The sequence below is a fragment of the Malurus melanocephalus genome, unplaced genomic scaffold, assembly GCF_030028575.1.
Source record: "Malurus melanocephalus ecotype Western Australia unplaced genomic scaffold, MMel_1.1 scaffold_404, whole genome shotgun sequence".
NCBI lineage: Eukaryota > Metazoa > Chordata > Aves > Passeriformes > Maluridae > Malurus > Malurus melanocephalus.
In genome coordinates this window covers 652,146-668,444 of record NW_026623636.1, presented here as the reverse complement: position 1 = coordinate 668,444, position 16,299 = coordinate 652,146, and the positions used below count along the sequence as shown (strand labels likewise).

Genomic DNA, 16,299 nt, shown 5'->3' with positions numbered 1-16,299 from the left:
CCTGTGCATCCATGTTCAGTGTGTGCATTTAGAGCTGATGAGCGAGTAGGACACAGATGCTTCATCATGCCACACCCCTTTAATTAATCCTTAATCATTGATTCACATCTATTGCATGTCACTCAAGTGTTATTTTTTTCCACAACATTTACCTTATATTTCAACATGTGCTGTTCGTTGTATGACTTCAGAGAGGATGTGGTTATGGTGTGACAGAAAGGAAGCTTTGCTGTAGATGGGAAGATAGAGCTCAAAGCACCTACGCTACCTCTTAAACTTTTTTTTTTTTTTTTTAATTAACTGTCTTCTTTCTTGTGTTTCTCTCTTTGACGGGTGCTCAGCGTAGACTTGCCATGTCCTGGGAGACAAACATCCTTGGCTCAGCCATGAATAACTGTGTGCTCCTGGAGGAACTGCTGATCAAGAAATCCCAGCAGAAGAGAAGGACTTCACCCTCCAACTTTAAAGTGCGCTTCTTTGTCTTGACCAAATCCAAGCTGGCTTACTACGAACATCGCCACGGGGTATGTCAGTCACTTTCTCTCTCAGAGTAATGMAAGGAAGGATGAAATTTGTTAAAGGAAGGGGAGGATGCTGGTGGAGGGCAGGATTATCTTTGTTAAGTTTTGTTAGCTGTTCTGGTCCTCGCTACAGAACCATGCACTGAAAATTGGTCCAATTTAGAGCTTCTGATCAGTGGGCATTCGGTGTGCACAGAGGAATAACATTACTTTGCCAGTTTCTAGAAAGGATCTAGTTTTGTTGTAGAAATAAACTGTAATAACCAGGGTGTGCAGGAGCTGTGTGAGGCTGYGCCTGGCACCTCACACGGGCACAYGGAGAGGCGTWTTCTGAAGGTCACAAGTGTTCYCTGATTGCATCTGGGAARAAAGTTATRCACAGATCTTCACTCTCATTCTTTTCTTCAGGGCATCAGGGTGATGGCTGGTAGGAGATCCATCTTGCATTTAAAAATAAATTCAGCTGCCACGTGGAACAAGTCTGGCCCTTGGAGCTGTGACGATGAGATCCAGGCTCAGGGCAGGCTTTGCTTCCCCAAGCTTCCATTTTGCTGATTCACTAAGTATGAAGAAAATTAGAATTCAATCTGTGCACCCCATTGTGTTTAGTGCTCCAGTGAAGTGAGAATTATTTCCTTCTATTAGGCTGGATGTTTGCTGAGCCTCGTTACAGTTGTAAATAATATTGCTTGTTTTCCAACAGTCACTGAACATGCTGTTAATCCATTATGTTCAGGCACTGCTCCTGTAGGCAGAGCAGAACTGGATCCAGCACAGGCAACTTCAGACCATCTGATCTTGCTCAGTTGCAGAAAATTAAGTAAAAACAGAGCCCAACAAAAAAATAAAAGTATTATGTGCCCTCCTCGTGTTTTGTCATTACCTGTTTGGGGTTATAAAGCAGCTTTGAAGGTTAACACTTATTTTTCCCTGCATGTTATTTCTCTTAAATATGTCCAATGAAATGTTTTTCTTGCTTTTATTTTATAGTTCATGTTTTTCTTGCTTCCATTTTAAAAACAGGACACTATTCATTGCTGCATAATGTGACTATGGTTTGGACTATCTTTGTCTGTTCTCCAAATTTTTTTTCAAATGTCACGTTTGTAAGATTTTGAATTCCATGATAACTATTCCACTAAATTGTTTGGGGTTAAATTCTGAAAAGCATCTAATGATTCTGCTGCAGGTGTTTACAGAAATCTTCCCAACAAGTTTTCTTTGGTGCTTTCTGAGTCTTGGTGGACTTGAGAATAATTCAGCATCCACTAGGCTTACATATTTTTGCAGTGTCTTGTCAGAATCTTGAGGGACTGAAATAGTTTGGAAAATTTGACTTGGTGACTTTGCAGTGGGGCATAGAATTCACACATTGTGTTTGCTGAGATTTTCCCTCTTTGTCTTCCAAAAGGTCATTTAGGTGAGATGAGGGCACCCTGGGCATAAATTCAGGTAAAACAACTACTGAACTGCTTAAAAGCTTGAGAAGTCCCACAGATTTCAGTTGGATGACTTAAAGTAAAATACACACGTATGACTTAAGCCCTGTTTTAAATATTCTGCCTGTATTTAACAGGGTTTAGCACCAAGTCTTTCTCTGCATTTTGAAACTGTGGGTATAAAGAGATATTTAAGAACGTGTACTATCAGTGCAAAACAAGGTATTGCAAAACAAGCAGGCCAAAAGGGGACAGGGATAATTCTGCAAATGATACCAAAAGCTGTTGAGACAACTGACATCATAAAGGCAATTTTTTGCCATAGCTGCAATGGCATTTTTCATTGCAATTTTTGCCTTTCTGCCACAGCTGACAGCGAGCACTGTTCTCCTCAGGGGCCAAGCACACAGTCACCCTTAATGTTAATGAAAGATATTTGCATGTCTCATTAGGAGAATGAGCCCCCAATAACTGACAACAATAAGAAACTGTGTTTTCTGGAATTCATTATACACTGCACAATGCAGGGCTGTCTTAATATAAAGCAAAGCCCTGATAACAGGCACATGAATTCAGCCCCCTCTCTGCTAAAAGACATCAGAAGTGCCTTTATTACAACATGCAAATCTATTCCAAAGGCAAAAATTATTTGTTTCAGGGTCTGATTTTGTAGCTACTGTACGTGTGAGTAAACAAGTGCATGGGAATAATAATTTTAACTATTTCAGTGAGTTTGATCCTCATTACAATAATGGATAATGCAGGCACTGGGGAAGTGTCTGGGACAGAATTCCGAATATCCTTACTTAGACTCAACCAAAGTATTTAAACTGGTGAGTTATCTATATCCCATTCACCCGACACTTACAGCTCTTAGCAAATCTTTCAGGCACAAAAATATTTTGAAATTTTATACCTTCATGCACTTGTGGGCTATTATTAGTCCAGCAATGAAAGGCTCACAGAGAAAAGGCCGAGTTCTCCTTTCATTTATATCAGCTCAGCTCTTCCTACACTGGTCAGATGCTCAGGAGGTCACACAGAATGAGTCAGCCTTGTCCTGGGCTCTTTCATTCACATCTTTGATCCTCAAATCAAATCAAATCATTTCTATCCTTGAGATAGAAATGGCAAAGATGGCACTTTAGTGTGCCTTGAAATCTGTTTTCAGGCTCTTGTTCCAGGAGAACAAACGAATAAACTTGGCTGAAAAGACTTTTATGAGCATCCCAAAAATGCTTTAGCTGTTCTGTTGCTTTATCTCCACATTGGGTTCTTGCAGCAATCCAGCTGCCCACAGGAACAAAATCAATGTTTTGCTCCTCAGTCCAGTCCCTTTTACCTTGATTATTCTTACACAGAATCCATCTTGTCCACCCTGCCATGGAAAGAGTTGGTTTTCTCCCCAGGACTGATGTAACCAGACCAGGGTAATGCCTGGTTTGTGAGCAGTAATTCCAGTTTTTGGTCCTGCTGGAGGACTGTGATTGTTTTTTATCTGCTGAGGATCTGCTGAGCTCTGGCTGTGATCCAGACCCCAATGTTGTGCTATCACATGAGATTATGAGGAGCTTCCATTGCTGAATTGTGCTGTTAAAAGGAGCACAGTGGGTCATGAGAGCTGCAGGACAACTGCACAAAGCTCCTTGAGGAGACTTTCAGCAGAACCCAGAAAAGCATCAACAAAAACCAAAGTGCAGGGACAGAACAGAGCCTGTGCCTGGCACAGCATCGCTTCCTAAAGCCTTGGGGGAGGAATGCATGTGGGTAAACCCCAGCACTTCAAAGGAATGAGATGAAGGAGGGCTCAGTGCTAGCAAAATTGAAGGTTTTTATAGGATATAAATGGCTTTGTGTCTCATCAAAAGGGTAGGAGTCCCAGGAGGAGAACAAATGACAGAGGAGGTTTTGCAGAAGAGACAGAGGAAAGCCAAGTCTGAAGGAATGAAGTGAATAGATAAGAAAGGAAATAGATGGTGAAAATGGGATGCAGTAAGGCTTTCTAAGGCCAGCCAACTCTCTAGAGTTAATTGGTATTTACATTTAGGGGTGCTTCAAAGCCTTGGGTTTATTGATTTAGAGGAATCCCACACCCCACAGAGCCACACAGGCAGATGTTGTCCACAGGAGACAGTCCTGGCAGAAAATCCAGAGACACTGGTTAAACTGCCAGCACAAACACAAACACAAACCCCAAATGCACCAGCAAAGGCCAGCAAGAGCCATGTGAGACCACACTGTAATAATTTCCCTCTTTTGCCTCAAGTCCAGTCATAGAAAGGAGAAATATTCAGCCAGTGGTGCAAGGATTGAGATCTGATGAGCCTCAGGGCCTGTGTTTTGGGGCTGTTTGACAGGGAACTGTGGCAAACATCACCCCAATCTCCAGAGGCACTGCTGCTGCCTTGTTTTAAGCTGAATTTAACCATGAAAGGCAGGGGAGTGGCAGTGGGGGGTGGCACAGTGGTGGGGACAGAGCTGCAGGATGGTGCTGGCAGAGGGAGCCAGGGGCAAGAGGGAGCTGGAGGGTGTAAGACACAAACATTTGGGGTCCAAGGAAGGGTCAGAAGGTTGCCAAAGCCCTGCTGAGGCTCTGAGTGATAACCTGTGACAGGTACAGTGCAGCAGCTGAAGTTCAGGCTCCCTCCTGCTGGCAGTGTTTGGAAAACAGAAGCTTTGCAGTGTTTTGCTGTTCTCAAACCTCACTGATTTCCGTCACCCTGTCCCAAAGCTGAGCTGGTGTTTAATCCCTATGAAAATGAATCAAAACAGGAAACCAGCTTGCTCTGAAGAGCAAACCCATGGGTAGTGGATCCTGCAGAAGCATCAGAGGCTGAGCCTTGGCTCTGCTCCCCCCGGCTGCCCTCACCCCTTGATGCAAAACCCAAATGCCACTGGCCAAGGAGCCATGGAGTGAGGATCCCACAGGGAACAGGGGATACCAAGACAGCTGGGACACTTGAATTTCCATTCTTTTTATTCTTTCCTCACTGCCCATACTGTTATTTGGGTATCTGGTATATGGTGAATAAAAGCACAGCAGAGGATGCCAGAGAAACAGCTTTGTTGGCAACTTTTTGAGGATACTATTAATTTCAAAATTTGCTGTTGTTTTTTCCTTAGCTGAAAAGCCAGACAAAACAAAAACAGAAATGTTGTAGTTTTTTGGAAAACAGATGCAGTAAAAATGTACATTTTGGATGAAATGGATAGTTTTGAAATTCTCAATACCCAAACATTYTTAAAATAAAATATTTGTTTATATCTTTTCAATATGAAACAGGAGTGTTAGCAAGCAGAACATTTAGTGAAAACAGTTCTTTTTTGGCTAAAAAGGGATTTCATTTTGCTGGAATAAAAAAAGTGAGAGCTGAATTTCAACCAAAGTTTTGACTGGTTCTCCAAGAATCCATGTGCTGAATTAAAATATGTGTATCTGCACACATGTATGTGGATATGTGCATGTGTACGTGAATCCATATAGAGGTGCCTATGTAAGAATGATTCTTTATATTTTTAAATGTCTTACATAATCAGTTAATTCACTTCTGCTCTATTAAAACTAAATCTCCCATGGACACAGCAGTCAGGTCTAATTATTCACTTAATCCACAATCATTAGCATCAACCAAATGCTTTTCTCTGTCTTGTAGAAAAAAAAGACTTTGAAGGGTTCTGTGGAACTTTCCAGGATTAAATGTGTGGAAATTGTGAAGAGTGACATCATCATTCCCTGTCAGTACAAATATCCTTTCCAGGTGAGTCTGTCTGTTGGCTGTACTGAGAGAGAAATCACTTCATTTTGTATTTCAGTAATATTTCAGTTGTTAATGAACCAAACACCAGGTTCTGGATCAGAACCCCTTCTCCAATTTAAATCATCAAAAGTCAGTGAAGTTGAGATGTTTCTGAACAGTCCCTATTGCTCCCCCTCCCCACATCATCATTTTGCTTGGCAAGAGGGCTGCTGCCTCTTTCCTTTGGTGCCCCCCTTGTGACCAATGACTCTGGGGTTGCTTCTCATGGCTGGCTCCTTTCTTCCCCCCCCCTTCTCCAGATTGTCCACGACAGCTACATCCTCTACGTGTTTGCACCCAACCGGGAGAGCAGGCAGAGATGGGTCCTCACGCTGAAGGAAGGTAAAAACCCCCTGTGCCCTCCTGACTGGGGAAGGTGCTCATGTCTGACAAGTTTTCTCACAAATAATGCACAGAAAATGTGCAAGAGGAGTCGATGTCTCTCCTCTCAGCAGGCAAAATGGTAGTGGGTAAAAAAAAAAGGAATTGCTTGTCAGTGTAGAGGTGTGTTTTCAGCAGCCGTGGGGAATTTGGATGTGGAATGGTTTCTTTGGGGACATTAATGTCTTCAGTGTCTGCAGGGAGGTGTCAGAGCATGGACCAGGCTCTGCTTGGCAGTGCCAAGCATTGGGACAGGAGGCAATGGGCAGAAACGATGCCCTGGATGTGAGGAAGAACTTCCCAGTGCAGTGACCGAGCACTGATTGCCCAGAGAGGCTGTGGGCTCTCCACATCCAGAATATTTGGATGGATATTCCAGAACCATCTGGATGCAATCCTGTGCCATGTGCTGTGAGATGACCCTGCTTTGAGCAGGAAGACAGGACCAGATGACCCCACTGTAATCCCTTCCAACCTGACCCATTCCATGTTTCTATGATTTGTGTCTTTCTAGAATAAACTCTTAATAAGTTGCTGTGATTTGAGGTTTCTTATTCAGGAACAGACGAGGATTTTCCTGTGGCTAATTTTTTTAAATAACTTTTTCAGCTCTGATTAACAGATTTTTTTGGTTAAATTACAACCTTTTTAGAGGATCATGATTATTAAGGAGCATTTTTGTGGGTAGCTTTCATTTCCTGTTCACCTCCTGAGTTGTGCCGTGGTTCTCTCCCATGGTGCTGCAGAAACCAGCACTGGGGGCAGAAACAGCAGAATGAAGAAGGTGTTAGTTGGTTACGTAAAAACTGCAACAGGCTTCTCTCATAGCTTTTTTTTCTGTTTTACAGCACTGCTGCTGTATTGTTCCCTCTGAAAACATTGTGCACTTCATGCACTGACTCTTGCAATATTATTATTCCCCTACCCCCAGCTTCTACTTTATCACCACTTCTCATTCAACATTTTGAGACTGTCCTCTCTCCTGGACAATTTGAACGGTCTCTTAAAACAGGCCTGCAGAATTTTTTTTTTTGTTCTTCTGAGGAAAATTATTATTATGACAGATAGAGACCCTGAGCTTCAGAAAGAAGGATGGTAATCACTCACACAGGCATTCAAGACTGGTGTTTACATGTGCAAAAAATGGTGAATGCTGGTGAATGCCAGCTTGTGCAGCTCCTTCTGAGCACCAAGGCAAACCAGCAAATATCCTGGGAACATCACTAAATGGCCTGCTGGGTTTTATTTCTTTTTGTGTGACACTCCTTCTTTGGTTTTGGTGTTTTATCATTTTAGGGAGACTCACACTTGTATTTTTCTGTTCTACCACACAGAGAGACATGGGTTCCATCACCAGCAGGAAGATTATTGCTCCACATTGATGGTGGCATTCACTCCTTTTGGGAGAAAGGAAAACATTAATGGAGGAAGTTGATAATGCTAACCAAAGCTTAGCTTGAAAATAACAGRAAGCTTCTTTAACAAGTTTATTTCYATTTAGTTCTAGATTGCTTTTAGAACTAATGTGTATGCAAATAAATTCATTTTCCCCCTACTTTTTCTTCCCCGAATGTTTTTCAGAAACCAGATACAACAACAGTTTGGCTTCAAAGTGTCATCCAGATTTTTGGTTAGATGGCAAATGGAGATGCTGTGCTCAGACAGAGAAGATGGCAGCTGGCTGTGTGCTGTATGACCCCACCAAAAATGGTAAGTGACTTATTAAAACCATCCTGACATAGAAAATATTTATTCCTAGCAAAAGTAAAGAATCAAATCCATCTTGTAGAGAACATAAAAAAAATATTATGTTACATTGCCATAAAAAGACATGCTCCTGGATTCTTGAGCTGTTCTGGCTTATGTTTTACTGCAAGTGGTTTGGTTTTGTGGGGCTTTTTTTTTAAATTCACATTTTCTTTGGTATGATGCTTGATGCTGCTTTTGGAAGGAGATGGAGAACTAAGAACTTGATCAGCTGTGGTCAGTCAAGAAGCCATAACAACTTTCTCGAGATAAAGGCACCCAATTGTGTGTGTCCAATTTTCACAAAACCGTATTTCCTCTGTGGTTTCAATGGCCAAACCTAATCTTCACTTTGTATTCTGAAAAGGAATACAAGTGCTCAATCATTCATCACCAAAGGAACATTGACCTTGTATTTTGACCTTGATTCTTTAATCAATCTGTAGCCCAGTGTCCATTGAGATTCCCTGTGAAGTTTGCAGGGCTCGCTCTCTAAGCCCAAAGCTCGCTCTTCAGGGGGGTTGCATCACCTGCATCAGTGCTTTACTTTGGTGGTTTCTCCCTCGGTTTTGTCCTTATCTGCTTCAAATTATCTTTCTTGATTTCATTTCAGCCTCGAAGAAGCCTCTTCCTCCCACTCCTGAAGATAACTGGGTGAGTGCAGTGGGGCTGTCCTTGGTGTCCTGTCCTGGTTAACTGCCAGTGGGGAGTGTGTCCTCATTTAATGTCCACCATGGTGCAGTGACCTAGAATTTCACCTGGGATAACATTTCCTGGGCATCTTCTGTGCAAACTGAAGTTGTTATATGAAATTCATTGTTTGAAAGTGCCAAAGATCCTCATGCTGCCACCAGATCCCACGAGATGCTCTGGGGTGCTGTGAGGCCTTTGAGCCCAGGGGACGCCAGTGCTGCCAGGAAAATATCACTTTAGAGAGCGTGCCATTGCTTTTTATGAATATAAATATGAATATGAGCATGAATCTGATAAGCCTTTTGCCTAATTTGTGTAGAAATTGTTGCTAGACCCAAAGGAGGCCGTGGTCATAGCCATATATGACTATGAAGCCCAGAACCCACAGGAGCTGACCCTACAGTGTAATGAGGAATATTATGTGATTGACAGCTCTGAGGAACATTGGTGGCTGATCCAAGATAAGAATGGGTAAGTCCCTTTTCCACAGCCAGTGTACAAATCCTTTCTAATTCCAGTTTGTTCTTCCATTAACATGCAGTTGAATCCCTTTTGTTTAGCTTTTGTGAAGCATCCTCCTATTTACAGGGGAAAAGTGGTGGGAGATTATTTAGGATAATAAATAATATTATCCTATGATTTTTATTTATTATAAAAAATTATTTAGGATAATAAATAATCCAAATTATTTAGGATAATAAATAATCCAAATTATTTAGGATAATAAATAATACTTTGCTGTGGCTGGTATTCAGGCAGCTGAAGAACAGGATCTGAAAGTTGATTTTAAAACAGTAAACAGTCCTTAGTTCAGACCAGTATTTGCAGTGATACATGGCGGGGGGAAATGATGAAACCCTCCAGGTTTAGAGGTGCAGTCTGTTATTTTCTTCTCCAGTAACCCTACTCAATATCTAACACCCAGCACTTCTGTCATGCAGTGAGCAGGCAGAGCTTTCAAGGCAGACTCCTACAGATGCAGAGAAAATCCTGTCTGTCAGCACCCTCACACTTTTCTTGCCTCTCAACAGGCATGAAGGCTACGTGCCAAGCAGCTACCTGGCGGAAAAATCACCCGAGAATCTGCAAATTTATGAGTAAGTTGTGCCTGTGTTTTTTCTGTACYTCGGAGYGCCCKGGATTTGAAACTACAAATCTCAAAYGCCCCAACCCTCCTCAYRTTCCACCCTGTCCCAGTGGGGACACTCCTTTCAGAAACTTTTCAGGAGAAACTTTCCTGGCCTAGAAATGCTGACTCAAAGTCTTTTGGTGTTTTCAGGTGGTACAATAAGAACATCAGCAGAAGCAAAGCAGAAACACTGCTCAGGGATGAGGTAAACCAGTGTTTGTGCATGGGGTGGATGGGAAACAATAATTAATGAATGGCAAACGAAGCCTGTGAGGGCTGTTTTGTGTGAGAGAGATGAACCCTGGGTTCCTGCTGTGTTTGTGCTCTTGGTGTGTGATGTGAGATAAAGGACCACCAGCACACCCCCCTTATCTCCTCATTAACTGAGCATGGACAGAGCTGTGCCACCCAAACACTGCCAAAACTCCGCTTCAGACCACGGTGCCAGCTGAGAACTCTGATTTTAGCTCATCTTTTCTGTCTCTGCAGGAGGACTGTGGATGCCAGCAGTTCTCTGAAAATCTAACCAATCTTGTGCTGAAGTATTTTGGGTGAAAGCCAAGAGTATGGCTCTGGGGTTCGTTTTTTTAATTGTGCATGTAAGCACACATCTTTAATTTTTCAGTTGAGCCAGAGCTTTCCAGTGAAGATTGTACTTAAAAATACAAAGAATAAGCTTCTTGTTCAAATTTTCCACACAAACACAACCTCAATTTTTAAATCAACTCTTGCATTAACAGGTGGCTCAACTAAAGTGTTGTTTCTTGGAATGGTAATGTTTGGTGGAAATAAGAGCATTTTTGTGTGGTTTTGAAAAATCTTATATAAACTATTACAGGACATGTCCACACATGGTTTAGTGATTTTTTTCTTTTCGTCCTAACAGTGCAACTTTTCTGTGGTAGCTAACCCCATGTGGCTGCAGAGACTTCTGGTTCAAACCCTTGCAAACCTCACAGCTCCCCCCAGACACGTGAGCAAGGTTGTGAATGATCTTTAGCCAGGCTTGGTGTCAAGTGAGAACAGAAGGAAGGGCAAGAACACAGCTCAGAGTGGCTTGGGCAGGATGCTGTCTCCAAAACTTGCCCACCTCCAGTCCTAAAGCCTCACTGTGCGTGATTAGAAGCTTCTACAGCAGCAGAGAGACCTTTTTTAGAGCTTCCCTTTGTCAGATATTCAAAATCAGGCATTTTGAATGCCAGATGAAAAGCATCTTTACCTGCAAACAGAAGGAAAAATGCTGGGGTTATTGCCAATATATAGGTCAGTAGAGCACATTCCATCCAAATTGTGGTGTTAAATCTTCTTTGCCATCTAATCCATCTGGCTCTGTGAGATCATGGCCTATGAGACATTTTAGCATTCAGATGAGTAGAAAACAATTGCAGTGAAAAGTTAAAAAGGAAAATTGTTCTGTAAGTTCAGGGAAACTGCTTTCCTACCCATTTGTGTTTAGATACTGGATGACTGCTGGGTCTGTGAAAGGGCAGGATCATGTCCAGGTTTTTCCAATTTGTGGTACACGGGTGAATTATCTTTCATACACTCCCATATGGATTTTCTGGTGTTGGATAAACTCTGATTTGTTCTGTGGCTGCTGGCTCAATGGGGAGCACTCAGAGGGGTTTGCCTTCCCCCTCGACCTTCATGGAACATGTGCTCGGTCAGACAGGGCTGAGGACAGCCAGGGATTCAGAATTTCCAGAGGAGAGCCCTGGAGGGGCAGAGAGGCACACCCACACGGGCTCAGCACGAGTGCCTAGGTCTCATTTCCTCTGAGAGGAAGCAGAGCTAAAAGCACTCAACACCAAGACCTGCAGAGCCCAGCAGCCACAGAGCTGTGCATGGAACACACCAAGCTCTGCCAGCGGGGTGATGGCTCTTTTTTTCCCTCCATGTTTAGCACATTCTCATGACAGGGCTGAAATAAGCACAGCTTTGCCCCTAGCCTGTTTATTTTTAAWTTTTTTTTTCCATTATGTCTTTAACCAGTTTTCTCTCCTTTGCTCTTTTTACAGGGTAGGGAAGGGGCTTTCATGGTGAGAGATTCGAGGCAGCCTGGCATGTACACAGTCTCTGTTTTCACCAAAGCATTAAGGTACAGCTGAGCTCAGCAGCTTTGCACATCAATTACATCAATGAAATGGCTCCTATGAGTGTGTAATCTCTGTGTAGTTGTTTTGGCATTATAATGAGAGAGCAGAAGGCTCATGGAAATGATAGAGGGAAAACACTTCCAAAAAAGGCAGAAGAGTCAGCTGCCAGTCCCAAAGTGTATTAAAGGCTCCATTTCTCCCTGCATTTAAAAATGTGCCTATAAATGGTCCCTTGGACATCACTGGGGTTGTCACTCTGATGGCATTGTCCCCAGAGCTGAAATGTTGGTAGGATCAACATGGGCTRGGTGCTGGACTCATCAGAGGTGGGAGTGCAAGTGAAAGGGTTTCAGTGAAGGGGCAAAAAGTTGTGTTTGACAAAGAAGAGGCAGAGGAACTCAGTACTGAACCTTCCTTMATCAGGAAACCTCAGCTTTTCTCTCGAGATGAGACCCTCCACGAGTGCGAGGGAGAACACACAAGCACACAGATTTAATGAGCACCTGCAGCTCACTCCTTGCTCCACCCCCATCCATTCTGGGCCAAGATTCTCCTTTTTGCTCATTTGTTTCTGTTTATACCCCAGATCCCTGCCCTTTTGCTGCAAGCTGTTTTCTCTGAAAGAAAACCTCCTCTTTTTCAGCACGGACAACAATCCTGTTATAAAGCATTACCACATCAACGAGACAACCGACTTCCCCAAGCGATACTACCTGGCAGAAAAGCACGTGTTTGACTCCATCCCTGACCTCATCAACTACCACCAGCACAATGCAGCAGGTGAGGGCAGCTGCTGCTGAGCAGAGAAGTTGCTGGTTTGCCAGGTGACTCTTTTGAATGAAGGAGGGCTCCCAAGCCTTCTGTCCTTTCAATGAAATTGGTTAAATGGCATCACCTTTTCTCCCAGTTATTCTGAAATGACCATTTCAGCCCAGTTTCCAGCTTTACACCCTCACTCTGATTGTCCTCCTGAGGCTGCCCATGGCMAACACAGATGTCATAATGACATGTTTTAGAGAGCCCTGGGGTGCATCACCTCTGCTAGGCCAAGCTATCTGTTGGAATTACACTGCAGGGCATTCTTGAGGTGATCTATCCTTGGGCCTTGATTTAACAAACCAATTTTAACAAATTCAGGGACATGCCAGGATCCATAGCCAGACATGGTGAGTCCCATCCCCACAGTCCAGGAGTACCAAGGGGAACACAGGGCTTCCAAAATACCCTGTAAATACAAAGCATCATTTGGTAAATCCATCAGAGTTATTAGAGACTCACGGCTCATATTTGTGGGTGTGAAAACAGGAAATAAGCTGAAATSGCTCAGAATTGGCTTCCTTCTCCCAGGCAGGAAACCAGAGCCTGCACAGAGGTTCAGCTGCCCTCAAGTGGAGCTGAGACCTCAGTACAATAAATCTGCTTCCAGAATCCAAACTGCCCTGTGGGGTGGTGGCCGTGGCACTAACAGGAACCTGTCCCTGTGTCCCCAGGTCTCGTGACACGGCTGCGACACGCCGTCTCCTCTTGGAGGAAAACAGCYCCCATCACTGCAGGGCTCAGCTATGGTAAGGCTTTCTCATGGCTACATGGGAATCACACTCCTGGCTGGTCAGATCCTGCACATCTCCATGGATATTGATGAATGTTTGTGTGATCACAGCCACAATAAGTAGCTTTTTTCAGGTCTTTACACTGCACCRTTCTCCAGATTGTCATCTTTGTGGTGGCCCATGATAAATGAATGAACTGATGGGAGGTGATGAGAGCCCCAGGATCTCAATGGAGTCAACATTAAATACTAAAATGAATGCTGAACAAAGGGGATGGAAATGGGAGCTACAATAGTTTAATGAAAGCTGAGTCATKCATGAAAGGAATTTGAAAATTGTTGTCAATAGAATTTTGCTGGTCTCATCTTTATTGTAATTCTTGGAGACTTCAGAGAAACTCAGACCCCACGTTGTGTTGGGTGCTGCATGGCAGAAATAATCCTCCCTGAAGAACTGGATAGGCAAGACAAAGAGGGGGAAAGAAGCTGTTCTTGTTCCTACCCTTGAACACGACCTGCAGCATGGGCTAGTCAAATGARCTATCAAAGGTCAGACAGGCAATTTGAGGGAGAGCCAGAAAGTCTCACTTGGAGTCCTGTCTCAGKGTTTCATCCACAAAAGCTTTTTGTTTGGCATTCTCCTCCTCCATCCTTACTCTTTCTTCTTTATCATCAACAGGAAAATTGGTCATTAATGCCTCTGAGCTCACCCGTGTGCAGGAGATTGGCAGTGGCCAGTTTGGGGTGGTCTACCTTGGCTACTTGCTGGGCAAGACCAAAGTGGCCATAAAAACCATCCGTGAAGGAGCAATGTCTGAGGAGGATTTCATCGAGGAAGCCAAAGTCTTGATGTGAGTGGTGGTTTCACCAAGGCAATCACAGCCTGTGGGATTTGTAACACTGAACCGAAGTGCTGCCAGGAATATGAGCAGGGAATTCAAACTTGGATTATCTGCTGTGTATCGAAATAGTAAACAGAGAATTCATGAAGGAAGGCAATTCAAAGTGCAGGAGAATTACTGTGCTTCCATCAATATTCAGAATGGTGTTCCAGATCTCTGCTGTTCTGGAAGGCATGGATAATCAGTGGTGCATTTTGAAGAGCAAAGGGGTTTTTCTCAGAAACAATCTCTTGAAATTTAAGGGCAATTTTATGGAAAAGCCTTCCTATAAAATGTTTCGCTTTGCACAATTGAATACATTTCCCATTGGTTTTATTGACTTTGTTTACATTTGTTTGCATTTCCCCCCAAAGACAGAAAAAAATTGATTTTATTTTTGTTTGATTGGATGATTTTCCATGCAGAAAAAAAAATTTGGCGACCATTACCATTAAAATGGGATCATACTCAGTCTGCACATCTGCCACGCTGGCCTTTGCAGTGAGCAGGGTGGGATAAGCATCTGTACATCACACACTCTCTGTAAGGACAGCAGGCACTGAGCCTGTTTCAGCCTTTTCCACCTTCCCTCCCTACCCCACAGGAAGCTGTCTCACCCCAAGCTGGTCCAGCTTTATGGGGTGTGCTTTGAGGATGCTCCCATCTGCCTGGTGTTTGAGTTCATGGAGAATGGCTGCTTGTCYGACTACCTCAGGAGCCAGCGGGGCAGCTTCTGCCAGGAAACCCTGCTGGGGATGTGCCTGGATGTGTGTGAAGGAATGGCTTATCTGGAACAAAACTCTGTCATCCACAGAGACCTGGTATGTTGGTCTCACATGGGTTTCTTTGCTCCAGGTGGGCTTTTCCCTRTGCTTTCTTCCTTCCTTAATTTCAGCTTCCAAACTTCTCCTGCCTGTCAGTTTTCAGGGGATCCTGTATCTGGCCTTATTGCAAAAGCAGCACAAATAATTTAGGAAAAAAAAAAAAAAACAAAACCCAAGTCCTGGAGCACTGATCAATCTATTCCCCATAATTCTGTTTGGAGAGAAGAAAAAAAGTCTATAAAATTTGTCTTTTTTCCTGAGTGGACTGTTTTGCTCCCCAAGAGCCACAGTACTGATCACTTCATGTCTAAAATCAGTGAAGATGACAAAGACCTGTTCTAGCATAAGTCATGTATAAATATGCATTGATGATAAAATATTTCAATTAGGTGGTTTTAAGTCAGGCCCCATTGGACACTGCTGCTGTTTCTCCAGGGGTGCGATGGCTGTGAGAAGCTGTGGATATTTTAGGGTCTTGTTCTGCCCTTTCTGGGCAAAAAGGGCCTTTAGGTCAGAGTGATGGCTCAATAGCTTTTCTAGCAACAGGACCATGCTGTAAAATGCACAGAAAGCATGAGAAACTCAGAGGTTTGTCCTCTTTGTATGGCACRGTGTCATTTTGGTTTTATTTTTGAGCATTATCTGCTCTGCTAGGCTAAAGAGTGGCTGTGGCAGTGTTTCAGCTCTGATCTGTTGCCTCTGCACTTTCTTTCTTTGCAGGCTGCCAGGAACTGCCTGGTGGGRGAATCCCACGTGGTCAAAGTGTCCGACTTTGGGATGTCGAGGTAAAGCTGCCCAGGCTGCCCCCATCCCTGTGGGGCGGTCATGGGATGGGGGTGGCTCAGCACTGCCCTTCCTTTCCCCTGCCAGGATTGTCCTGGATGATCAGTACACCAGCTCTACGGGCACCAAGTTTCCAGTCAAGTGGTCTGCCCCAGAGGTTTTCTCCTACAGCCACTACAGCACCAAATCTGACGTTTGGTCWTTTGGTAAGAAACTTTTAAAATGGACAAAACCTAACAAACTCCAGCTCAGAAAACCAAGGGGCTCAGTCCTCAAGTAAATTCTTCTCAACACTGCATCCTCAAGGGTGTTTTGCCTGAATAATGGCTTAGAAAAGCAAGCCTRAATCATTTAAGTGAAAGAAAGGAAAGAAAAGCAAACTACCTACTTTGGAACACTGCAAATATTGCCAATTTAATGTATTATACCTGTGCAATGCTGTGTAACACCAAATAATGAA

At 43.4% G+C, this 16,299-nt stretch overlaps 1 protein-coding gene across 1 annotated transcript in view; it reads left to right on the top strand.

Moving 5' to 3' along the window:
• Positions 1–330: 330 nt before the first annotated feature.
• ITK (IL2 inducible T cell kinase) overlaps positions 331–16,299 on the top strand; it is an 18,084-nt gene continuing 2,115 nt past the window's right edge. Inside the window, exons 1-15 of the mRNA XM_057379412.1 lie at positions 331–524; positions 5,614–5,718; positions 6,018–6,099; positions 7,720–7,848; positions 8,498–8,538; positions 8,897–9,048; positions 9,609–9,674; positions 9,857–9,911; positions 11,725–11,804; positions 12,446–12,582; positions 13,293–13,367; positions 14,031–14,202; positions 14,837–15,053; positions 15,777–15,841; positions 15,927–16,045. Coding sequence (XP_057235395.1) covers positions 354–524; positions 5,614–5,718; positions 6,018–6,099; positions 7,720–7,848; positions 8,498–8,538; positions 8,897–9,048; positions 9,609–9,674; positions 9,857–9,911; positions 11,725–11,804; positions 12,446–12,582; positions 13,293–13,367; positions 14,031–14,202; positions 14,837–15,053; positions 15,777–15,841; positions 15,927–16,045 — 1,666 coding nt within the window. The 5' untranslated portion in view covers positions 331–353. The remainder of the gene's footprint in view (positions 525–5,613; positions 5,719–6,017; positions 6,100–7,719; positions 7,849–8,497; positions 8,539–8,896; positions 9,049–9,608; positions 9,675–9,856; positions 9,912–11,724; positions 11,805–12,445; positions 12,583–13,292; positions 13,368–14,030; positions 14,203–14,836; positions 15,054–15,776; positions 15,842–15,926; positions 16,046–16,299) is intronic.